This window comes from Argiope bruennichi, chromosome 9, assembly GCF_947563725.1.
Source record: "Argiope bruennichi chromosome 9, qqArgBrue1.1, whole genome shotgun sequence".
NCBI classification, from domain to species: Eukaryota; Metazoa; Arthropoda; class Arachnida; order Araneae; family Araneidae; genus Argiope; species Argiope bruennichi.
This window is the reverse complement of record NC_079159.1, coordinates 126,478,414-126,505,543: the sequence shown is the minus strand read 5'-3', so window position 1 is coordinate 126,505,543 and position 27,130 is coordinate 126,478,414. Positions and strand designations below refer to the sequence as shown.

The window sequence follows — 27,130 nt, the reverse complement described above, 5'->3', positions numbered from 1 at the left end:
TTCAGGAGCTTATATTTTCTTCCAGTGAAAAAGAAAAATAATTTCACCATGCTAAGTCTGCCTGATTATAGGCTGTGTTTCCTTTGCAGTATTAGATCTTTCAGTATTTAACAGATTTAAGCTGCAGGTCAATGAAAAAGTTTTTATTCAAGTTTAGGAACTTATTGATAGAGTGGGGAAATATATAATTTTCATTTACTTGAATCTTTTTCACCTTTTGTTTGTTTAGGTAAGGGGAAAAATCTTTCCTCTTTAAAAAGGTTTTTATCTATTCATGTTATGTTTTTAACATCAGCTCATCTTTGCTTTCCTACATGTGATTACTTGTTTGTAGAGTGTTTTTCATATTTCAGCATCATTTAGTGACTTTCCATTAGTAAATTATTTAAGTATTTTTATTTTAATTAATTTTTATGCTTAAGTTTCAGAAAATGTGCATTTAATTCATTATGGATTTTTAAAAGTGAATGTACTGAATGATTCAAAGTTTTCAAAAACAAATTAAATTATTCATGATACTCTAAAGTCCCTTGTTTGTCATTTGTTACACTTGCAAAAAGATACCAAAAATAAATTAATGTCAATAAAATTCCTTTTTTACTTTTTCGTATATAGTGTTCGAAGGGAAAAAAATTGTAATCGCCAAAATTTCAAACTCGAGATTTAACCCTATTTCCATGATTCAAACTTCTGAGTAACACATTTTTGGTATTATGTCTATCAGTGAACATGATAACTTGAAAAGTGCTTTTAGCTTTTTAATTTCTTTATTTTAAATCTGCAGTCCATTCTCATTATTTTTTGTTTGTTTGTCAGAGTACAAGTACTGGATAACTTTAAAGCATAAAATGCTATTTTTGTAAAATGTGGCATACAGTTTTAGCATCTATAGTATAGATGAATATCAAAATTTTGAACCAAATCCATTAACGAGTTGACCATCTCTCAGTCTGTATGTCCGTGTGCATGTAAATGTGGTAACAGAATAAACTTAGGTAAATGAAACTTAAGTTATCTTGTTTCTAAAATTTTAACTCTGAAAAATTTTAGATTTAATTGGTTAAAAATTTTCAGGTGGTTAAAAAAAATTTAGTTTGAAATATATTTAGCAATTCCTAGTAGTATTTTATGTGCATATTTATAAAATTTTACACTTACTTAGTTAATATCCGACTTATTTCATTCGATCTTGTGGTTCTATAATTAAAAGAATTAGGTTAAGGTTGGTTCCTATTTTTTTCTCTAAAGGTGCTTATAAAATGCTTATTTTTTAAGATAAAATTAGCCTCTGCACCCTGGTATTTTTCTTATTTCAGAAACAGTATGAAATCTACATCTCGGATATATTTTGTTCACCAACAAAGATCATATTGAGTGTAAACATTTCGTATATATATTTTTAAAACTTAAGTGTTGGAACTCATTTTTTATATAAAAATTATAAGTTTCATTCATTAAAATGTTGTGATGTATTATTTAATTTAAAGCTCTGTCTTGATATTTTTTATTCCTCATTGTTTTTTCTAGTAATAATATATAAACTATTATTATAAAGGAAAAAGTAAACATAATTGTGGTTGTTTAAAATTGTAAAACAATGCAAGAAGTAAAAAAAGTAATTTCCTTTCTTCTTAATTTTATCCTCTAAATATCTTTCAGCACTATTGCACTTAGGAGACTTGATGAATATATGGGAAGTTGAAACTAGCAAGATGAAATTTAAGTGTCTTTTTGTTTGAAGGTGCTCTTAAAAGATTTTATAAATTTGACTCCCAACGAAAAAATTGCAACATGGCTGCACACATTATATAAATAATATACTTTAGTTTTATTGTTTTTACATAACATAATGTATTGTAATACTTAATTTCTCTGTATCCATTTACTAACATACATTTAACTGATGTTAACCTGTACAAAAAGTACTCTAATTTCTGACTTGCATAAAGACTGAGACTGCTGATCTTTGCAAGTGACTGAATTGATTTCTTTATTTGTACCTAAATCGTTTATTTTATAAAATTGGCTTCTTTTAATGCTATTTATTTATTTTTAAGGGAAACATACTATCTTGGGTCTAAAAGTTCCAGGTACTCTTTGGATCTGCATTGTGTTCATTACTGCTGCTCTCTCATTATTAGCCATTTCTCTCCTGGGACACTTATTGGGATTTCATATATTTTTGAGTGAGTATAATAATGCCGCTAATATTCTTATAAAAATGAAAGGCTGGAAAAGTATTATATAAGTAATATAAATTTGATATTCCTAGTTATCCAGCATTTTTTGTTTCTTTTGCTTAATTTCAAAACAAATATAGTAAATACCAATTTTTTGGCTTAAATAGTCCTCAATTTGATCCGGGTAGTTGAATCCAAATAGTTCATAAAAAAAATATTCTTTATAAATCTATTCTCAATAAATTAGTGTTAAAAAACAGTTTACAAATTACATACTATATTCAGATTTCAATGTATCTTAATTGGCTGTTATACTATTTTAACTAAAGATTTTATATGCATTTTTTTATTGTTTAAATTATTGGAGCTCTATTGCAATTTATATTAATTAGTATACTTTCTTAATATTCTGTAAATCATAATGTTATATATCAAGAATACCGTCTGTCCATTTTAAATATTCGTTTCTCACTATTATATCTAATATTAGATATATCTAATTATTACCTGGAGCAAATATTCTTATTGCCTGGAGCTTTGTTTTACTATTTCATTTTCAAAAGCACACCAGTTTATTTAACAATTTTGATTTGCAAATCTCTTTTGAAAGCTGTAAATTAAAGAAAAGTCTTCAAAATGGGAGGGGATAAAAACGTAGTATTGCATTTGTTTTTCGAATGACATAGAATCACTGATAGCCTGTTTTTTCACATTTTTCTGTATTATTAAACACAATTAAAATTTTAAATTTTCAGTTCTGACATGCTTACAGATTTTTTCTTTTTTCATTCTATAATCACATCCTAAATTTTGCATGCATGTGCACTGGATTTTCAAAACTCTTGGCCTACCATATGTCGTCAACTTATTTCTGAATAGCCTTCACATTTTATAATTTTTTAATCATAAAATATATTTTTAGTGTGCCAAAATTTCTCTACATATGATTACATTGTACATAAGCGAGACCCAGCTCCAACAACATCAAATAAAAATGAGAAGAGTAACTTCAAACCAAAATTTAATTGCCATTTTCAGTTGGTCCAACATTTCAAGTCCAAAAAGGTATGTAATATCTTTTTCTTGTCATAAATCTTGAAAGTAAATATTACTTGAATATATTTTATAAAATATTGCTTTGATACTTAAATGGGGGGAGGGTATTTTTATTTAATGTGAATGTTTCTTTTCTCTGTAAGGATATTCTTTTAAAGCAATTCTCTTGAAATTTAAAATTTTTTCTAAAAATTGCTAACAAGAAACATAATTTGATTTATATATTGTTCTTCATTTAAAACTGCTGCTTCTTGATTTAAAGGGTATTATGTCATTGATCTGAAAATTTCATTCACTTTCTTGATACTAATTTAAAATGAAAAAAATTCTTATAAAAATATCTGTCTATAAAGTGATAAAAGAAAAATAAAACTTTGAAGAAATAATATATTATCAGAAGAAGGAATTTCAGCAGTGGAAAAGATCTAATAGAAATTGCTTAGTTTGTCCATTTTTTAAAATCACATGTACAGTTTAATATTTTAGTTACAGTCTGTAAATGCCATTTTGTCCACCCAACTGTTAGAATAATCGTCAAGATTATAGTCGCAGGGGCATGGAGGGGTGTTATGTAAATGCCATTTCGTGTGTGTGTATGTGTGTGTTACATGAAACTGTTTAATTCCAAATGACCTTATTTTTAAAAAAAATCACTATTAATTTAATAAAATTACACGAAATAGTTTGTCATAAAAACTTTAAAGTAGAAGACTCTGTTTCCTTATCTCTTTAGGAGAATAAGGAATGAGCTTTTTCTAATAAATGTGTATTTCAATTGTCTTCTGATCCAGAGTAAATACTGGCTTAACAACCATAATTTATTTCCTAATCTTACTCCTGATGCGAAACACTCGTTAAGAAAAAGAATTTTTTTATAGGTATCCATGTTAAATAAGACAATTTGCTCCATTCTCCCACCCTTTAAGAAAAAATTATTCAGGTTTATAATGATGTAATTTTATATTTATAATGTATACTATTTTTTACAAGAAAATTGCCTAAAAACTTTTGTCTTGGGCTTTGTTTCAAAATTTTATGAAAATGAGGCAGGGCATTATGATTAAATGAATTTGTAACATGCAAATATGTATTTCCTTATCAGGTTGATGCATCTCAACATACGATCGATAGTTTTCCATTTTTTCAGTATCTTTATTTCGTTGGAAAGTGATTGCTCTGCTACAGCTATTATTTCTTCCCAATCAAATCTTCTTCACAGCTTTTTGCTGTAACACATAATGCAGCTTCATAAGCTCTTCTGTAGTTCTAACTATGTTCTTCCACCAGCTCGTCCATGTCGTTGCTGCCCATCTCTGCCTCTAATCTTGGTCAGAAACAAAATCTCATCAATTGAAGCTTCACAGGTTCTTGTTCAAACCTCTCGGATTTGCATTCAACAGTGCAATCCGATCACAACATCTCCATATAGATCACACACGCATAAGTTGGTACAAGACAATCTAGCATGTGACATCTTGGTGTCTTCTTACCTGTCATTAAGTCAGTTATTTTTCTACATGTTGTTTTGCTCTTTATGTGAGGTACTTAATAGTGAGATTTGATTAAATTTTCTAAAATTCATAGTATTGTAGCCTTGCTTTTTTTTTATCCATCTTGTAAACTACAGAAATATTAAACAAAATAATTCTCTTTTCTAAATTTCAACAACAGAAAAATTATGTAATTAGATAGTTGATGAAACAATGAAAATGCTATGAATTTCATAACAACAATGTTGGATATTAGATTAAAAGATAGTTAAAATTCAACAAAAATTCATACAACTGATAAATTGGTATTTTAAGAATTCTGAATTAGTGCACAACTCATTTTTGTATGATGATATTTCAGGAAGTTATCGCAGATCTCTCTCCCTTAAATATACTTGCAGAAAGAAAAAACAAGGAAAACACAGGGAATTTTTTCCTAGATTTGACTGGCAACCCTGTTAATGCTTTTTATTCTTCATAACTTTAAAGAAATAATCCAATTTTTAGGCTTTGTTAAGGTTTCATTGTCTTAGCCATGTCCAGATCAGGTTAGCAAACTAAATAGAAAGGCAGAAAGCAAAGAGAAGGAATTTGAGTGATTAGAAAATTATTTCTAGAATATACATTAACTAGAAATTATGATTATATATAGTATTTTACCCAAAAGTTTTCCTTTTTTTTATTTTATGTCAAGTTGATTGATCAATGCCATGTTGATTGATATGATTGATGAAAATACTTTTTTTTCTTTTGTACTTTATTGAAAATGCAATGTCATTAAGGCCCAGTGGGCATTACTGTTATGGTTTTTCAGCTTTAAGAGCCCTTGTTTATTCAAAAGAAGAAAATATACTGCTTTATTTCTTACTTTCCCATATGGGAGTTATACAAAGAAAAAAATTACTTTAAATGTTGAAAAATTTGAATTTGAGGTTTTGAAGTATCTCTATTTTAGCCCACCCTATGCCTGTAACAACACACTTTTGGAATCATGTCTGCTTGTAAACATGTTAACTCAAAAAGCTTTGAGCCTGATAGATAAAATTTAGCATGTAGTCTTTACACCAGTTTTGTAGATTTCTATTTAATTTTGTAATATACATTCCTGAGAACGCATTTTGTACATAATACGTTCTCAGTAAGTCTTGTCTGGCTGCCTCAGAATAGGTGATAATGATAAAAAGTAGAGAGCTAGGTAGGTAAAATCTGATATTCTAATTTAGCATTGATAGGATGGATAAGAATCAATTTTTGATCAAATCCAGCAAGCCATTTAATATCTGTACTTTTGAATCTATGTAAATGTGATTATTAAAAAAGATATTGACTTAGATAAATGAATTTTTTTAACTGTTCTTGAATCTAAATTGTAGATCCATATAAAATTTTGAATCAAATCTTTAAAAAGGTTGATTGTTTTGTCATTCTGTTCATTCTTATATGTTTAAATATGATAAATGAAATTTGGTATTTATAGATGTCTGTCAAGTTTTGGTTTCATTTTATTAGCATATAAAATTGGGAGATCATGCCACTGGTTTCTACTTTAAAATCCACTTGATTGTGTTACAAAAACAAATGTATGAATTTTTTGCTATTAATATTCAAAATTGTTTTAAACTAGATAGATAATATTGTCCATCATTATAATCTCGAATCTAATTTTTAGTAAATAAGTTTGATACAAGAGTTAATTTATTGTCCCACTTCTCTCCTATCTGTATTGAATTGGGAAATATCAGATATTGTTGGTTACGCCCTTTTAGCAACTTTTTGTTTGTGCTTGCTTTTTTGCTTCTGAGTATTGAGAAATAATATGGACCTTTTGTTAAAGTATGGGATGTTCAAAGTACATATGAATGTTGTTACCAATATTTTCTCTCCCCCCCCCCTTTTCCCCTAGGTATCTTTAAAATTCTTCTTACATGAAGCAAAATACTGTTGCAATTAAAAGAATGCTAAACATATAAATAAATTTAATTTTATTATTTGATAATAATATACATTTTTCCTGTATATCTCATTTCCTAAAAAAAAAAAAAAAATTAAGTAATTAACATTTTTTATACGATTTGATGTACTGATCATTTCAGAAACCTGACACTCTCACTTTTTGATGATTTAACCCTGCAGAGATGATATGCAGTAAATATCAGTTTATCTACAGTATTTCTGTAGTTCTCTGTTAGGGCTTGTCTTTTTATTTCCATCAGATATGCTTTTTCTCTCCTCCCCCCCCTCACCTCTTCTCATTGTATATTTTAATTCAAAACTTATGTATTTGTTTCTTAGACTAGTTACGTTTTGCAATCAATCTGTGGTTATTATGGTCCCTAATTCCACTGATAGTCCATATTGTATTGTTAAATAAAATGTAAATATCTCTTCCACCATCTTTTTATTTCAGTACAATCAATGCTTTCTGATGCATGTATAATAATGCAGAGTATATTTCTGTATCTGATAATAGATCTTTTAAAAAAAATTATTTAAAAATAGAAAAACTTGGCTCACATCACTGTCTTATTGAATTTTAATCACTAATCTTGTCACTAATTAATTAAAACTTAAATCTTTAGTGATAAAAATAACCAAATTTCCACTATTTTCTGTATTTTATAACAGTATTTTATAAATTTTGATGTTGTAGCATCTGCTTTTAGAGTAAAAGTTCATATTATTACCAATATTTTCTTTTTACTGTTAGTGGAATGATTGTTCAGTCTTGATTTGAGTGTTAATAAATAGCATAAATGCAGAAGATCCCATAAGAACTGGATTATGATTGTTCAGTCTTGATTTGAGTGTTAATAAATAGCATAAATGCAGAAGATCTTATAAGAACTGGATTATTTCATTATTAAATACTCTGCCGATGTGCTTGTGAGTTTGTATTATATGAATAAATTGATAAAAGTCGGTTATGAAGATAATCCACCTAAATGAGCACATATGTTGTTCAAGATGTTTGCAAAAATCAAGGAAATATAATAATGATCTGAATACATAAAACTTAATGTTTTTTTTTTCTATATTGATTTTAGTTAGAAAGAAGAGAATATTTTTTGCATATTATTAAGAATTTTCTATGCAATACATAATAGGTAGAAATTAAACCAAATCATCCTGTGCAGATTTTAGTTATTTATGAAAACAAAAAAAAAGTATTCAGGGACACTTTTTATGAAACTTGGGAATAAGAGGTAATTCAAACAACAGAAGTGTGGTCGCCTCTAAATGTCCCCTCCATTCCCATTTTCAATATTTGCTGCTTCTTGTATTTTATTCATAGATGGAGTTTCATTCTAGATGTATGCATGGAATCTGATGATAAATATTTGAAGAGAGAGCTTTGAATATGTACTGTATGTCGAACTTTTTAGGAACTGCTCTGATTCAGAAATTATTTCAAAAACTAATTTCTTGCATACAGATAAAAGTGGAAGAAAGACAACAGCATTCAATACAGTAGACTCCCGATTATCCGCGGGCGGGTTATCCGCGCCTGCCGCACTAAGTTTTTTTTTTTTTTTTTTTTGCTTCCAAGCAAAGAGAAAATGCTTCCAAAGCAAGAAGCAAACACAAATGACTGATTTCTTCAAAAAGGTGTAGTTTTACAGTTATGCTTTTGTAATTACATAATACATTACAGTATTAAAACAGTACATATGTATTCATTTTTCTGAGTATCCTTGACGCCTCTCGTAAGTACAAAGCACTTTTCTGTTTTCATTAACAAAATGCATTTTAGGTTCGTTTTGAGTGATATACTAAAATAGTAAGCGTTAGTTAAACATTTCCTGCTGTTTATTTTACGTTTTATTGTACATAAAACGATTTTTCAAAGTTGGAATGACTGTTTTCTCTTTTGCTATACCCTTTTTTAGCTTTTTTCGGATTATCCGCGATTTTTGTTATCCGCGGAGGCCGCGCCACCCAATTCCGCGGATAATCGGGAGTGTACTGTAGTTTTTCTTTATTTTTTTAACAAATCTGAGAACTTTCGATTTTTGTAAATCAGTGTTGTTGCCCACTACAAATGTTGAAAACATTTAATGATTTAAGAAAAGTCACTTTGCTTTTGATTACTTACAGAGCCTTGCCAAAATATTAAATTTCAAAAAATTATTAATAAAATAATGAAAATACTGTATAGAATATATAATAATATACATATAATGTTATTAGGAATACTTCGTTTTGAAATAAGGGCAAGATATATTCAAAAAGTTCATGAAATTTTTTAATATTATTTTTATTTTACTAATGTTATTAAATTTTAGGGCAATCAAATTTCTCCAAAATCCCAAGAAAATGGTAAAGGGGATGAAGCAGAAGAATGGGAAATGCAAGACAATGCTCAACAGAGGTGTGTATACAAAATCTGTATATCTGTAAAGCATTCAGATACATACTGGCAAAGTAGAGAACAATTTCTCCTTTGTTCATAATAATGATCAGCTTATTTTTCAAATCAAATTATCCATCTGTTAGTATAAATTCATAGATATGGCTTAATTCTGTATTTATTATGTTGTAAAACTATTCCCTCCCTAAATAAAATGAGTTAGTGGCAGAATTAAATTTTTTTTCTTCCATTATACGAAAGAGAGCAGTGAGTAAATGAAATGATTAAAAAAATAATAATAAGTTAGAAAAAATAAGGCAGAATTTTTACAGTACATATGTACTGAAATATACATTTGTATATGCAGGAAAATTTTTGATGTTTTATCTTATAAAGGGGAAAAAATTGCATTTTCATTGTTTAGTACACACTTTTCAAAATTTTATTTCAGAGAGAATTTTAATAACTTGCATATATAGAGAAGTTTTAAATGCATATGATGATGTATTCCATACTTATGATTTTACTATTGTGATCATTACGTACAGGACCGGTTATCTGGGGGGGTGCAGCGGTTGCTATGCATCCGGGTGCCGTGACTGAGGGGGGGGGCACTGTGATTAAGAATTCAAATAGTGTTCTGAACAGTAATAGCTTTTACACATACTGAAAGTATACACGTGGCTGGCTGAGCTTCGACTAACGCCATTATGAGGCAATGATCGCAGTGATACCTATAAAAGGGGAAGGAGTGAATTTATGAATAAAGAAATCCCCTTCAGATATGTTAAGACAGAGAGGTGCGACTTCTAGGCGCTATCGGTGGCCAGAAATCGAGGCTGAGGCTAGATACAAATGGACTTGTAAATGATCAGCTATATACTTTTTTCTACATTTAATGCACGCTATTATGTTTATATTAAATTGCTCAAACGAAAAGTAAAACGAAGATAAATTAAATGACCAACTCCTAGTGATGCACATTGCATTACTGCTTCACTGGCCTTGACTGGAATTAAAAGAATTAAGGAAGAAGTTTAAATGTAGTAGTCAGCGGATTTGGATTTATATGAAGTTCATAGTATATATTATACTCTTGTGCAAGTGTGCAAAATACTGTTAATGTAAGATAAATAGATTTACAATCATTTACCTCACCTACTAGGTAATAGCTTATAGTATAGCATATAATAATTTGATAATTCATTTTATAAACTGATTAATACTGTTAGATATAACCATGTCCACGCCAAGGAAATATCCCTCTGGGCGTCAAAAAAGAAAATTATCATAAAAGAAAAAAGAAAAGCTAAATTTCAAGAAGTCGCAAATAGATCTGTTTTCTTGGCTACGAAGTAATTCTGGCAAAGAAATTGCTTCAACTTCAGAAATTACAATTCAAACTTCAACTGGAGAAGAAAGTTCAGCGCTAAGTACACAGTCTAGCAATGAAAATGTTGAAAAGGTGAAATTTGTTGAAGAATCATGTTTATACAAATGTGACCGAATCGGACAATTATGACGAAAATGACAATAACAAATATGATCAAAAGAGTGTAAATGATCCTGGTTTATTGCCAAGTATTATAACTGGTAAATTTAGAATGTTTAGTGTTAAAATTAGACCTGTGCATCACAAAGGAGTTTTTGCTAAAAATGCTGAAGGTAGGTCATTTTCCACTACATACTACTTTTAAAAAATGCCAAATGGTGAAACTCAACTTCGCAGCTAGTTAATTTACTCAAAGACGCAAGACTCCATATTTTGTTTTTGTTGTATACTGTTTTCCAAAAGAAGTGAAAATGACCAAATTAAACAATTTATGGGTGGCTATAATAACTGTGGAAAGCTGTCAAATGTAATCCAAGATAATGAATGCTCTAATTGCCATATTAAATTGTTTATTGCTTGGAAAGAATTATTAAAACGATTAAATTTATGTTCGACTATTGATAAAACAAATCAAGTTAATATAAGTAAGGGAATGGCATGACTCAAGCACTTCAAGTTATTTTTAGCTTGTAACTTCCAATTCGAGGAACCCACGAAATAATAGTCAAGTCTAATAGTGGAAATTTTTTAGGTTTAATTGAATTTTTAAGTAAATATAATCCTGTACTAATAGAGCATATAAACAAAATAATAAATATTAAAAATGAAATTGTGCATCATTTAGCACATAGGTCACAAAAACAAATTATTTCTGCATTGGGAAATGAAGTCCTTAACAAAATTAAACACGATATAAAAGCAACCATGTATTATAGTATCCAAATGGATTGTACTCCTGATATTTCCCGTAAGGAGCAAACTTCAATCATTATTAGATATGTAAATTTTGAAGAGAAAAGGTTTACTATAAATGAGTCATTTATATGGTTTATTGAAGTAATTGATCTGACTGGTGAAGGATTAGCAAAAACTCTATTAGAAGGATTAAGCGAATTTGATTTAGATATTATGAATTGTAGAGGGAAAGCATAAAACAATGGTAGCAACATGAAAGGGAAATATAAAGGTGTACAGTCTAGAATACTTTCTCTAAACCCTTGTGCAATTTATATGCCTTGCCTATCACACTCCTTTAGTTTATTAGGATTTGATTTTGAATGTGAGATGTAAATAATGCACAAGACATATTGTAATACATACTAAATAATAGTTATAATGAGTTATTTTTAAATGTATTAACTGTTTTAAAACTTTTCTTTATGTTGCCACTTACTATATCAGTGCTTACACTTACTATATCAGTGCTTAATGCTCTTTCAGTAAATTAAAATTAATAAAGAATTATCTTCGGTCAAGCATGTGTTCAGAACACTTAAATGCACTTGCTATATTAAGTATCAAAAAAGAAATTGCAAAAAATTTGCAAAATTTTTCTGAAGTAATTGATGTATTAGCAAAAACAAAATCACGCATTAATAATATGTGTTAGTGTTTGTTTTTTTTTTTTGTTTTTTTTTACTTTGCAAAAAATCAGGGCCCTAAATGGCTTCTTGCCCTCAGACCCTTTCATAGAGAAGGCCGGCTCTGATTACATATTTCCAACATTATAATATGCAATAAATTCTCAATCATCTGGCACTACATTAGTTAGAACTGCTTTAGTATTCTGGCATTTTTTACTAGAATGAGGAGCATTAAAAGGAAAATGTATTGCATACATGTTTCAATGACCTTGACATGATGTAGAAATTGGATTGCTAATCCTGAACTTTCCTTTCCTTAATCTGGAAGTCTGACTGGATCTTTGAATATTGGAGAGAATCAACTGTATTTTAAAGGTTAGACATTGGAGCACAGGGATCTTCTAATTTTACATGTTTTCTTTGCTTGCTTTCAGCTTAATAGCAGTAGATTAAGTTTAGAGAATATAGTTTTAAAAATAAAAAGATTTCAAATTAGACTTAAGTTTGAAACTAAGTTTGGAAATTTTAAATTATTAGAGTCAGTCTAATGTTAAATCTAGTTTTCTTAATAGTTCTAGTTTTCTTAAATAAATATAAAACTCTGTTTAACCATAATATACAAATGTTTGTAATTAAGATTCATTTTTAAGATATTATCAACTTTCCTTGCTAAGATTTCCTGTTACAGAAGATTTAATATATTTTTTTATGGAATTTCTAAAATATTTTCTAAGATATGTAAAATAAATTATTTTAATTTTGTAAAACTTAATTTTTTTTATACAAATAAGAATTAATATTAAAATTTATAATTCAAAATATTTTTTCATTTTTGAAAAATAGTAATAAAATTGAAATTCGACTTAGAATTTTTTTTCTTTTTTAATTTTGTGGAAATCTATAACCTGAAATTTAATTTCTAGAAGCAGACTTCAATTCTAATGATTTATGTTGATGTATTTATTAAACCGGAGAATATTAATATAATTTTTTAACTAAAATTTTGACTTGTATTGTATTTTTACTTTAACATTTTATATAGTAATGAGCTGCAGTTTTGAAATAACAATTGCTGAAATAAAAGTTGACTTAGCTAGATATGTTTTATTAAAAATCTAGTCTTAAAAAACGAACTTAAGAAGGATAGTATTCAAAATTGTGTCTTTACTGTTATAGAAATATGACAATAGTTTTTTTTTATTCTTAGTAAGCCACTTGATAATAAAAAATCAATTATGCCACCTGTTGCTGAAAATAATTGTGCTGTTGCAAATGATGGAGAGGAATGTCCCCTTGAAAATTATATAGGTAATGTGTATATAGGCAGTCCTCAACGGCGCAGGCATTATTTAGAACCACTCCATGTCCGACAAAAACCTGCTAAAAATAAAGATGGAAAGAAAGAGGTAGGATATGATAATTTGAATTAAAATTCAATATTTATAACCATTTATTGTGCTAATAAAATCAGATAATGTATGCTTGTGTTTTAGAGGACAGATTGTTTGTTCTAGGAGTAATAAATTTTACCCTAATTCTAGAGGTGAAAATATGCATGTCAGAATTTTTTTTTTTTTTTTTAGTTGTAATTGAGAATTAAGCAATATTTTGAAGTTTTTCTGTTATAATTCCAAATTTTGTTTATTTTCGATTTTTAGTCATTTCTGAAGGTAACAATCCAAGAATAACAAATTTTTTGGCAATTAAACCAACTCTCTATTTTGACATTACAAGTACACCCAGAAATGTTGATCTACAGACAAAAATGTTTGATACTTGAGCATATTAGATATTTCACACTCTCCATTTTTTATGCATGACTTTCTTTAGTAGCTGTGTAATGCTGTCAACTTTGTGATTCAATGTATTTCAGGATGAATGCATTCTACTTTACTTCATCATATAATCATTAAAACCTTCCTGAACCTTGTTCATGTCATTCATAGTTAATAAAAAGCATTGGTAAATTTGACAATTTCTCAAATTTTATTTCTTGAGGTTTCAATTCAGACATTATCTAGAATAAAAATTATGATATAAACAAATATGAATATAAGTGAAAAATAGCAGAAAAGAGTGATGGTGTTGGTACTTTATTGAAAGAATAAAAATAAAGAATTTCTTGTGGGAAATTTAAAAAATTTGAGATTAAGTTATTAATAAATTATTTTTTCTTAAATTTTTCTCTTAATTTGCTTATTTCGTACATAAAGCAGATTTTAATATTTGTTTGGTAGGCTCATGCATTTTCAACTATTTCATTTTTTAGCCTATATATATGTGTGTTGAGAAATGTTAACTCTGGCTCGAAAAACAGACCTCCACTAATCGGATTATATATCAAATCAAATATCTCTCATGGGCCCTAGGGGAAAGCCCGGTTGAGATTAATGCTTATAGACGGCTCATATTACAAGAATCGCACACTTATTTAACATAAACGAATTTAATGACCTGGACGAACGGCTGGGCCGCTTTACATCGATGAACGCTATTACAGTACTGAATACAGTTTTAATGGTGGCTGTTGAGTGATGACACTTCCTACACCACATATATATATACAGTGGTGACCAAAAACGTGGACACTTTGGAAATTTTTATTTTTTCTAACTTTGTAAGTTTATAGAAAAAATAACGTTACCTTTTTTGGCCATTTTCTGCTTTGTCTTTTATTGAATTTGTCACCTGATATCATAAACAAAACTTTCAGACACCAGATGCAGTCACTGAACCACTCGCCTGTCTTCCAATTTTAGCATAGGAAAGAAAACATTCATGTAACATAATAATCTTAGTTCTCTCTTTGTAGGTGTCCAATCTATTATTTTATTTGATGTCATTGCTTCTTGACTAAATATTAGAAATATTTACAAAAATTCCAACTATATATTAAAATGTTTAACAAAATTTCCAACTTGCAATTTGATTACATAAAAAACAGTCTTCCTTCTACAGAAAAAAAGAACAATGACTTGCTCCAACTTTAAATATGATATCAGCTTCTGCTAGTAATTATTAACATTTGATTGGTTCCCAGAATAAGAACAGTGATTTGTCAGGAAAGTTAGAAATTACAATCCACTTCATCACTGTCTGTTATTCAGGTTAAAGTAGGAATAACTTTTTTGTATTGCAAAAATTTGAATTTTGCTTTTCATATTCAAATCAGCATTAAATTCTCTTTAAAATGATATGAAAGAGTTTGCATTTTGTGAAATGTAACATTTTTTATAAGCATGCACAATTAGAAAACATAGTGATTTTCAAAAGTGTCCACAATTTTGGCCACCATTATATATATACATAATTTATTTTATTTTTTGATTAATAAAATTTATTATATACAATAATTTTGCGTGTAAAGGATATATTAGCAAAATTTAATACTTTTGTGTACAAAAACTATATGCATAAATTTTCTTTAAGTTATGATGTTTAATTATCACTTTTAAAATTTAAAGGAGCTATCCTATCAAAAAACACTAAAAAGGATTGCATTTTGCCATTTATAGCATTGGTCTGAATTTTATGGCTGGCTGCTGTTTCAATGCCTTTAAGATGACAAACACTTTTTTTTTTTTTTTTTTTTTTTTGTCCCATTTTGTCAGATGTGACACATCTCTGCAAAAAAGCCGATTTCAACTTGTTTGGAATTTTATCGTTCTAGAGATTTTCTTTTTTATATAATTCTGAAATATTTTTAATCTCGGACATTTTTGTATAAGCTTATTTTATTGTTCAATGAAACATACTTATTCATTTTGTAGTATTTTTGTTTGACACAGTTCAATATTTTATGAAGTTCGTCTTTTTCTCTTTCAAGTCTGTGTCATTTTTGTATTTTACAATCATTTTCCTTGTCCATTTTTTTTATTCTTAAATTAATAAATTATTATGAATAGAGCCAACTATTGATATTTTATCTGTTTCCTCCTTGAAGTATTTATTTTATGCATGTCTAATAAAAATAAAAAAATAATAAAACTTCAACTTTTTTCTGTATTTTGTTCAAAACTATTATATAAGATTCAAATAAATGAAACTCAAACTTATTGCACATTATCAGCTGAAGCCCTTTTAGTAAGGTTTCACAGTTTGACTATGGATTACCTAGTGGATTTGAAGGTGGTTAATTTTGAATCCACATTCATTAGTAGAGATAACCATTTCTGCAGATAATTGATTTTCAAGTCCATTTTAAGGGGTCCATTTTTATAGGGTCTTTTTTTAATCATTTTTGTGTTTCTAGATGGTAAACGATTAAATAGATTTAAAATCTTTACTTTTTTTACAAATGATTTTTTTTAAGGGGAAAAGATGGAGTAGGCTACTTTTGAAACTACATAACATGAATGTTTTATTTATTGCTTATATTTCTATATGCTCTTTATAAAATATCTCAGCTGTTTTAATTTAAGTGTGTTTGCTTTTCAAACTTAAAAGTTATTATTGACATTCAAGTGATTTAAATATAAATAATTAGAATTTTAAATTACAGGAAAACCAAACAAAGAAAGAAATTCCTCAAAAGGAAATTGAAGATAAGGATGAAGATAGCTCAAATGATAATGAAAATCCAGATTCTGCTTCATGTGCAGCTCACAATCAAACTTACTCTCATGGTAATTATTTTCTTTGAAATACTTTTCCTACCTTAATTTCTTCAAACATAACTACAAACTTTAAAAAGTATATAAGGTCTATGCATCTTATGTTTTATGATCACTAATTGTTATAATGCTGTTAATATGCTCCTGTTTTGAGAGTATTGTGGATCAAATTTTGCCAATCAAATAGTATTTCCTTTTTGTTGAAGTATTTTATTCTTGAAGCCTTTTTAACCAATAAAGTCAGTATGTAAGTTTTTTTTTTTTTTTGTTTAATTTTTTCAAATTTTTCTTTGCATTAATATTGTATTACTTTCTCTTAGGTCTGCCCAGAAGGCATATCAGAAGCCCATCCCCAGCACCACTACTTTCACCCATTTTAGAATCTGAAATATCTTCTGGGTCTGCTATTGTAAGTTGGAAACATCGCTCTGTTTCTGAGCAGTCGCTTCATACTCTGGAGGAAAGTGAAGAACCATCTATGATGTGCACCGTGCAAATTGAGCCTTCTGTCAACAAAGGATTGGGTAGTCGTGAAGACAGTGGAAGTCTAAGCAATTTATTTTTGTCCAAAGATCAACTGGAAGAACTTGAGGAAGACAATAATAATACACTCATAGATGATGATAATAGGGTCCATGAGGTCTGTATAATTCCTCAAAGCATGCCAGAAAGTTGTGAGAATAACCAGAATATGTGCGATGCCATTGAGGGAGTGGAGAATTCAGATAAAAGTGATCCTTTGGTCAATGGTGAAGTGTGGGCATTTACTTCACGGAATGGGCAGATTAAAGACGGTATAATCTCATTTAGAAGAAGCTGTAGCATGCAAGATAATGAAAGATTAAAAAATCTGCCCTCAGATCCTTTGACTCGCTGCTGCTCTGAAGATGAATTGAAATCAGCCCAGCGGTTAACCAAATTGCAACGCCGTCTTTCAGAAGATAGGGATCTATGGATGCTCCGAGGTGGGAATAACATTCCTCAGATGTGGAAGGAGCATTCTCCCAAAGCCGGAGTATCTGCCACAGCTGTATTCTGTGTTGATGAACCAGAGGAATCTTTCAGGATACCCGGCATTCCTTTTGGCATTAAAAGGAAGTACAACCACTTCTCTGTACCTAACCATATTGTATTGCCATGCTCAAATTCAGTTCACCCTGAGAGTCGTAAACGGACAAGACCTGTAGGTTCCAAACCACCTAAAGCATTCCATGCATGAAGAATTTGGATCAATTAAAGGGAGTGGCATTTGCAGCCGTTACATCATAAAGAGTGAAAGGCAGAATGACATGTGATATATTGTAAAGAAAACATTTATATTTGTGTACATGTTTAGTCTTTTTGTTATATAATTGACACTGTTTGTGACAGTTTTAATTTTCCTTTTCTTATACAGAGTTATATTTATCATTTTTTTAACTATTCCATTATGGCCAATTTAAAACTCTTAACATTTAAGAGATCTATTTATGTGATATAATTTTAATTATTTTGGACCATTTCATGGTTTTAAGAAATTTTTAGTCATGGACTGCCAAAGATGAGATGGTTATGCACATACTTGCTGTATTTATAAGGTGGAATATCTACTTGAAACTAAGAATTAGTGGAATGAATTCAAGTCCAGCAACATTTTTTTTTTTTTTTTTTTTTTCAATTTTAATGTTCTGTTTTAATATATTTCCATTTAATTTTAGAGATTTTAAGTTACTCTGTATATAATATCTGTTTTTAACTAAAAAGATTATATCTAACTTACCAATAGGAATGTATCAGCTTCACTTTCTTCTATTTTAAATATTTGACATAAATTTAGTAATCTTCATTTGTACATTTTGCACCACAATTTATTTAAAATAGGTGGACATGTTTTTTGTGTGTGTGCTTAAACTATTTGCATTTCTATTAAATATTTGTAATTATTTGAAGTTAATTAGATTTTGTATTCAAAATATATCATTTTCACAAAGAATACAAGGACATACTTATTCATGTTTAAAATTTTAAAAACCTTTTAATCCAATTACAGTGTAAGCTTAATTTTTTTCTTTTAATGAAGCAACAAATTAAAATTGTGATTTATTGGCTTTATTAATTGTATATTAATGATGAGTTCACTTCAGAATGTCCTTTTACTGAGTTATTGCTTCTTATAATCCTTTTGTTAGCATCACTTTAATAACTAGATTCATCTTGAAGTATAAATTAAAATTGTTTTCAGATTTACAGAAACTCTACTTTTTTAAAATTTGAAAAATTAAAATGATTTTTTTTAATGTTTTTTCCCACTTTAAAAGAGGGGAAACCTTCTTAAAACATGTTTTTTTTTTTAATTTATGTTAATGAACTAAAGCAAGATATTATTGTTATGATTACAATTTCTGAGAGAATTATTACCAGCTCTTATTTAGATTTTTTTTTTTTTTTTAGAATATCAGGTGTGAATATTTATGTTGAACACATTTTAAACCACAATAACTTTATTTATAGCACATATTTCTTGTCATATCAAAATATTTTTCTGAAAGTTTAAAACGTTCTATAACATTCTTTTATATTCCTTATTTAACTTCTGTACATTGACTGTCTTGTCATAATTGTGTATTAGTGAACAACTTTGTAATTCTTGCGTTTTTAATAGGTTTTTTTTTTGTGTGTGTGTATTTCCCTATTGTTATGTTATAACTCACAAATAATATTCCAAACAATATACCCTTTTTATATTATTCATATAAAAAGGTATTTATTTCTTCTTTTTTAGGCATTTTACTTCTAGGTTCTAAAAATATTTCAGATAGCTGTTAATGATCCCCGAAATGAGCAAGAAACTTAGTTTTATTTATTAAATAACTGTACTGAATTTTTATGAGTTTACCAAAAGTATTGCTAGGAACTGTCTCCAATTCTTAATATTTATTCTGCTATTACAATTTTCAACCAGCTTTTTCAAAAATTGCTCGTTGTTGAGAAATACGACGTCTTCTCATATATCTAGATGTAAAATTTTGCCTCATTAATTATAGAGTAAAAATATAACACTTGAAACTGAAATAGTTAGTAAAAAAAATATTAGATAGCTCAACATTATAAATTCACAAGTAGTCAGTGTTCAATCTCTTATTCCACTCTTTTACAATGATACTGATCTGTATACATGGCTTTTTACTGAGTGTTTGTAATTTATCTTCTATTGTATGTGTGAAATGAAATGTGTGTTTTCAGTTTTGCTACTTAAGGTGTTTATTATGTATATCTGTAGAATTTTAGAAAAGGGTGTGTGTATGATGCTGAAGTATTTTCATGCAACAATTTTTCAATTTTGTATGGAATTTGAAACTCTCATAAATTGAAGCTGTTTTGTAATTATTGATAGGTGAGTTTGACTTGAATTAGCTGAATAAATTTAGGCTTTTCATATTTTTTATATGTGAATAATTAAGTTGAATTTTAAAAAAAATTATCATTGAGTTTTTACTATTTGATGCCTGTTACATATTTTGAAAAACAAAATAGTCAGTTCTGTCATTACTAGTATGAGATCTGAGTATGAATGTATACGTCTTAAAACTCTCAAACATTCCTTTTTCTTACTATGGAATTGTGACACACAATATCCTTAGATTTTGTTTTAACATTGCATTTATCTATAAACATTTTTTTTAATATATATTTTCTGTGTATTGTAATATTTTAATGTGTAGTTTTTTAAACAGAATTTTCATGAGTTCCAGTATCTTGAAAATGAAACATGTTTCAAGTCTCTGATTTCATTTTAATGAATATATCTAGTACAAAAGACAAACATATTTTAAAGGTTTGGAGGGAAGATAATTTTCTCATGAACATTGAAAATGACAATTGAGAACTGTAACATGTTTTAAAGAAAGATAATTATAAAGCAAGATAATTCAATATTTATTGTTGTTCATTACGAATTTCCCTGTATTTGTGATGAAACATTCTATGCACAACTTTTTTTTTTGTTGCAATAAATATAATTGAGTAATATGAGTTGTATTTGTATGGATCGTCATGGCACTAAGAAATACTTGAACCTAATTAAGTTTTATTATATAGCAGGTATAAGAATTCATATTCTGATACCTGCAGGTATAGAAATGGGTTTTCTTCTTTACTACTTTATAAATGAGGGAAAAAAATATTAAAAACTAAACATTAAAAAAAAACAGTAATAAGGTATTATTTTAGTCTATTCTTGCAGTGAGATATGTTTTCTAGATACCTGTTTATAATTTTCTGACATAATTTAGGCTTTTTCTCCTGCAGCCATTACAGTATGAATTTAATTTAAATTAAATTTAAAAGAGGAAGTGTATAAACAGGAGTATAAATTTTCCCATCATATATATAATCATCATTCTAAATATATTGAAGGAAAATGTTAAATCTTGATTTATTTCTAATTAAAATTTTGAAATCTTTTTCTTATCATACACAAATTATACTCGTAATTATTTGGGTAGTATAAGATTTAACACTGCCTTATAGAATATTTTGAACAAATTTTTTGTATTATGTATGTCACATTACTAATTAACAGGCAGCAATCATTCTAGAAATATTGCTATATTAAAAAATACCAAACTATGACAATAAGTAGCATTTACTTCCATTTTATTTTTGATATTAATCAACATTCATCCTTATTATTTAACACTAGCAAACAATACAATGAATTGCGAAAAATTTATTTCAACTGGAAATAAAAAAAAAAATGGCGATATATGAGTTTAGTTAAACCTAATAACTATTTGACTTTCCATCTACTGATGAAGGATGCAAGTTTATTCAGAGATGCTACTGCACAGATATGCAATTATCTATTTATTCTATTGTTATTTTTTTTTTCTGCTGCCATCTTTTTAGTTCTATATATATATATATATATATATATTTATTCTTGTCATAGCATTGAGTTTATGTAATTGGAAATATAAGCACTTATCAGTAGACGATGACTGATGCATGTGACTTCGACTTGAGATCTAATTTTTAAAGGAATTTAGTTTTGAGGGTTGACCATGAGGAAAAAAGAGGGTGAGGTAGTAGTTTGATTATGAATTTCAAGACGAGTTCAAAAAGATACTTCAAGCAAAACTATTTTTAATTTTTGGAGATCAAAATCAACTATTTGCAAAAACATAACTAAATATCATAAAAGATGTTTTTTAAATCTAGAATCATGATGGCAAAACAGGATGAAATTTTATATATGTGCATCTTTATTTGGCTTTGAGTAGAAATATAATAAGGATAGTAATAGCAATGATAATAAAGCAAATATTTCTTGCTAGTAAAACTATTTACCAAACTATCTATAAAATGACCAGCTCATTGAATATTCTTCCATTAAGTTGAGAAAGTTTAAACAAACCATATTTCAAGAGTGATTTATGGCTTAGCAATTAAATCAGTTAACCAGGAATCCTTTTACAGAAGAAATAATGAAAGATTTTTACAGAAAAAAACCTAAATAAAACGGAAGTTTTGAACAGAATTTATGATACTGTGTTGAAATAAATCATATTTAAAATAGACTCATTGGGTATATTAATTATGACCACTATGTAATCTATAGAAATAATTCTCTTATATGTCTGAAAAAATGGATTATTTAGCTATAAGATTTAGCAACTGCATTATTTTTTACTATCAAAAACAATTTTTAAAAAGTAAATATATTCCAGTCTTAAATATGTCTGAAGTTCATATTATTATGATAAGAACTGCATATTTACTAAAAATAATTTTGAAATTTACACATCCATTTTTTTTTTTTTTTAATTTGGTTTGTATGGTGAAACATTGAGTTGTTTTAACTAGGTAAAGCAATAACTGCATTCTACGTTGACAGACATCCAGTTAAAATATTATAAACAATTTACAGATAATGTTTACAATCTAGAATATATTTAGGGTTGAAATCTGAATATCATTCAATTAAACATAATTTCATTAAAGTTAACATAGAACTTTTTTAATTGTTACTTTTGTATTTTCTCTTAATTTATCAAAATCAGTGTATAATTAAAGATAAAAAGCAATTATTTACATTTATCTTTTTGAATAGCATTAAGTTTTCCCTTTTTTGTGAGTAAATTGTAAAGTAAATTAATATTTAAATCTACTACATTCAAAATAATGGTATATGTACGATACATCCAAATTTCAGCCCAGTGTAATTTCCGTGTATTATAGTTGATATTATGATAAAAACTGAATAACAGTTATAAGTAAATACAGAATTTCTATTGCAATTTTCAATGCCATTTATCAAAAAAGAAAAGTAATAAATCTGTAAGAAAAGAAGTGTACTTATTTTGAATTGACTTATGAAAATAATAACAATAGTAATATAATTAAAACAATTTAATTTTGACTATATTTATGACTCTAGTAATAAAACTATAATATACTTCAAACATTTATTTAATCAATAATAGTTAAACATTACTACAAATAGTTTCTTCTTAATCTGGAATCCTCCTCCATGGAAATATCTGAAAAAAAATGAATATTATTAATACAGAATTTCAAAAAATCAATTTAAAAAGGGGTAAAAATATTTTTTGTGGGAAGATTTGGAAATGATGGGAAAACGTACAATATTTCAATGCTTATTTTACCCTCTTTGGAGAGTTGTAGAAACTTTTTAGTTGGTTAGCCAAGTACTAATAAATATTTGTGCAAAATTTTTTTTGAATTAATAAATGTAAAAGATTTGAAGAAGCAAGCAAACATTCAATATTGCATATGCTAATTATTACATTATAAAAATATAAGATGTAATATAATCAATATTAGTCTTTTCAGAATAAAACAGTTTAACATGTTGGTTATACACATTTTGGATTATCCTTCTAAAATACACTAATAAATAAAAACTAAGAAAATAATTTTATTAAAAATAATACAAAGACAATTTAATTTCATACCCTTAAAAAAAAGTAATCTATAAGCGAAAAGTATCAACTTTCATTCTGTATTCCTTTTATCTGACTTTTAAATTGACTACATTTCTTGAGTCAGGCAGCTTTAAAATCTTATATATCAAGGTAGTTATAATACATGTAAGTGTAATACAAGGTTTATGTTTTCATGTATATGATTTAATGCTCATTAATTAAGACTTATTTTGATATACATTTACATTCTAAATCTAAAGAATGACTCAGAATATGCTATTTAATGTATTGTGAGTTAAAAGATAGATCTCATTGACAGTCACTCAATCTTACTGAGTAATAGAAGATCCCATTTATTATGCCAATGGATATCTAGAGGGAAGAAAAAAAAAAAGTAACAGGGAAACCTCAAAAAAATTTTTTTAACTCACTTTAAATTTGAATATGATATTCTATTAACTTATTGTCACAAATTCTATAAGCTATGTAAAATTTGGATGAGAACTGTATGCTCTAAGGAGAGGGGGAAAAAAACTTTTTTACTCTTTCAAATATACCTATTTTCATAAAAATGCATGCAAATACTGTACACAAGAAAAGAAAAAAAGTGATAAAAGATTCTAGTTATTATTAGGTTTCTGGAATTATAGTTTGGAAGAAGTCCAGATTATTTTCTTCATCAATTTGTTAATGGCCTCGTGACTGAATCTTTATAGAAAATTGCAAGACAAAACATATTCTTTACAGTTTAAGTTCAAAGGTAGTTTGTCCAACCTCTAGAAAGTTGAATGAACTGTGGGTGGTTTCTTTTGAATCCAAATGTGTCTGAATGATTTATGTCTACATTTAATGATTAATGTCTACATTTAACTTCTATATTTTATTTCCAAAATAATATTTCCATATATATATATATATATATACCATATATAGATATAGAGATTTTAATTTTTCTAGATATTTTTATGTAATAAAATATATTCATAAAAAATTTCATGAGCATTACTTGGCATGCAAGTACACTAATTTATTTTTTATAAAAGAAAAACTACATTAAACGAACAAATCAATTAATTATTAAGTTCTAAAAACATTAAGAAGCAGTAAAACCTACATATTCTGAGACAGAGCAATAATATTTCACAATTAAATCTATAAAAGCATCAAAAATAACAAGTTTCAACAAAATTTGTGTTTATGATGTGGTTGAACTAACATGGGGTGAGAAAGGAAGTGAGTAATACCCGAGTGAAAAAGGTAAAAACCATTTGTTTTATTGTGTTTGTGATGTAACAGATGATTGCACATCATTTTTATCAAAAGCTTTGGAAATAAATGAAATATTGGCATTATATAAAAGAAGTGTTTATTGTAAAATAGTAAACTTTACTTAGTCAGTCTCTTTAGTAGATCTGTTTTTCATGCAATTTGTAAGCCACTCATATTTCACCTCAGAAAGAATGAAATTTTATCTTCTAACCACTATTTGTTAGCTTTGAAAAAACTTTGACAAACAGAACACCTATGACTACATTGATGTCATAGGTGAACAGGAGCATATGATGATGAACAGGAGCATACTGAGAAACTATTATCAAATTCAGAAATCAACGAATAAATTTCAAGATGTTGAGGAATACCAGATGATTCAATTGATAATGAATCCAACTGTTTAGTAACCATTTATAAAACAAAGACTAAGGAAGTAATATAAATGTTAATAAGGAGGAATATAAATGTTCAAAACCAATAATACGAATGTTTTCAATAAAATTCTACTGTTTTCCAAAATTATGATTATGTACAAAGAATTGTCTATCTTTTCATAAATTATCCACATATACGATTGATTCAATTTTAAAATAAGTAATTACTTATTAGAGGAAATCCTTTTTGGAAATTCTGGGGTAGTTTTGGCAAGGACTTAAGAAATTTTACAAAGCATAATGGGAATAAATAAATTCAAGTTCTTAATCGGTTCTTATCGAATTAAAAAAAGACTTCTATTAGACAAAATACTGAGAATGTTCAAAAGAAAATTGACAAATTAATTCTGCTTAGAAGGCTTCTTCACTTTTTTTGTAGACAATTATAAAAACTCTTGCATGCCAGCAGATAAGATGACAACTGATGAAACACTGGGAGTATATCAAAATTTGGAGCGTATTCATTCAAAATGTACCATTGTACCAATTCATTAATGTCGGAAAATAAGGTTTAAAATACTAACACATTAAAATGTTAAGATGCATTATACAAAAATCGACTGTGAATGTATCCTGAAGGGCCCTATTATATAAAAAATTGCCATAGCTTCAAAAAAAAATAATTTATCAAACTGTTTTCTGCCATCTCTAAGGTAAGCAGCTAACTTCGATTCTTATCTTGTACAAGTAATATTAAATTCAGTATTAATTGTTAGTATAATATTGTTATTACAGTATTTTACTATTACACAATACTAAATTGAATTTTATCGAGAAAATCAACAGATAAAGAACGATTCACAGTTTGAAACGTTGCGAAAATTGTTTAAGAAACTCTCTAGCAAATCGCATAATAACTGAATTTAGATAGTTTTGTTGAGTGCCAGTGCAAGTGTACTTCTACTCAGAATGAGAGAGACTGTGGAACCTGAACTGAAAACCCTGGGAAAACTAGTGCAAAACAGCAATTTGAGTTTGGTCATGGGACCAAGTGAGGTGATAATGGCATGAAGGTGAAGATGAAAGCAGTTGTGAATTGAAAAAATTAATTAGCAGGTAGGTGATGAGATACCTTGTGGAGAAGGGGAGTGCGTTATGGTGGTTTAAGAGGAAGAAACATTTGGTGGTGGCATAGGGTAGGTTATATTTTCTATTGCAGTGTGCGTAGTAGGTTTGCTGGGCTATTGTAGGATTGGCGTGATCTTTAATTTTAAGAAAGAAGTTCCAAAAAAGTTTGATAATGAATGATTCGATGTCTTGAATTTTAAGATCCGTGTGGATGACGTCGTTTCGAACATACCAAGGTGAAATCACATAATAAAAAATATTTAGCAAAATTAAAGGTATAAAAAATTAATAAAAAAAAACTCTTACGCATTTATTCTTCTGCCTGCTTGTCTAAACCACGATATTCCTTAATGTGGCACAAAATATAGCTGGGCACAGCAAGGATACCAAGAGCAATGCATAATCCATGAGCCCAAGTTTCAGCAATAGATAGCGGCTCTCTGGGTCGTCCTACATAGCCATAGAAATTCCTTGTTTGAACTAAATTCCTGCGTCCAAGGTTTGGCAGAGCTTTCAAAGCACCAAACATGTTTGATTAGGACAAATATACCTATTTAAATATATACAAATATTTTTCTCTAAGCGCGACCGCTCCGTTTGCTGAAGGTGAATAGAATTATGGGTAATGAATAGCGCTAAATGTAGAGCTCGTAATTATCCCAACCAACGCTGGAATATCAATAATGATCCTATCAGCGCCTGTGGATGGCGCTAAGAGGAATTCATACATGTACTTATAAGCAGAAGCGGATAGCGAGAGAACGATCATGTAATGTTAACGGACTTAGAAAAATTTTTCGGGAGAAATATCCACCAGGCAGCTCTAA

The 27,130-nt window shown here is 28.1% G+C and overlaps 1 protein-coding gene and 1 long non-coding RNA gene across 2 annotated transcripts in view; one reads left to right on the top strand and one right to left on the bottom strand.

Annotated features, from left to right (window-relative positions):
* LOC129984616 (uncharacterized) overlaps positions 1-18,637 on the top strand; it is a 28,772-nt gene extending 10,135 nt beyond the window's left edge. Inside the window, exons 7-12 of the mRNA XM_056094539.1 lie at positions 2,058-2,186; positions 3,103-3,245; positions 9,010-9,095; positions 13,198-13,396; positions 16,492-16,615; positions 16,924-18,637. Coding sequence (XP_055950514.1) covers positions 2,058-2,186; positions 3,103-3,245; positions 9,010-9,095; positions 13,198-13,396; positions 16,492-16,615; positions 16,924-17,822 — 1,580 coding nt within the window. The 3' untranslated portion in view covers positions 17,823-18,637. The remainder of the gene's footprint in view (positions 1-2,057; positions 2,187-3,102; positions 3,246-9,009; positions 9,096-13,197; positions 13,397-16,491; positions 16,616-16,923) is intronic.
* Positions 18,638-22,978: 4,341 nt separating this feature from the next.
* LOC129985216 (uncharacterized) lies at positions 22,979-27,130 on the bottom strand. The gene is made up of 2 exons (XR_008785542.1): positions 26,610-27,130; positions 22,979-23,124 (listed from the first exon to the last, which is right to left on the bottom strand). It is a non-coding gene; the product is annotated as an uncharacterized LOC129985216 (long non-coding RNA).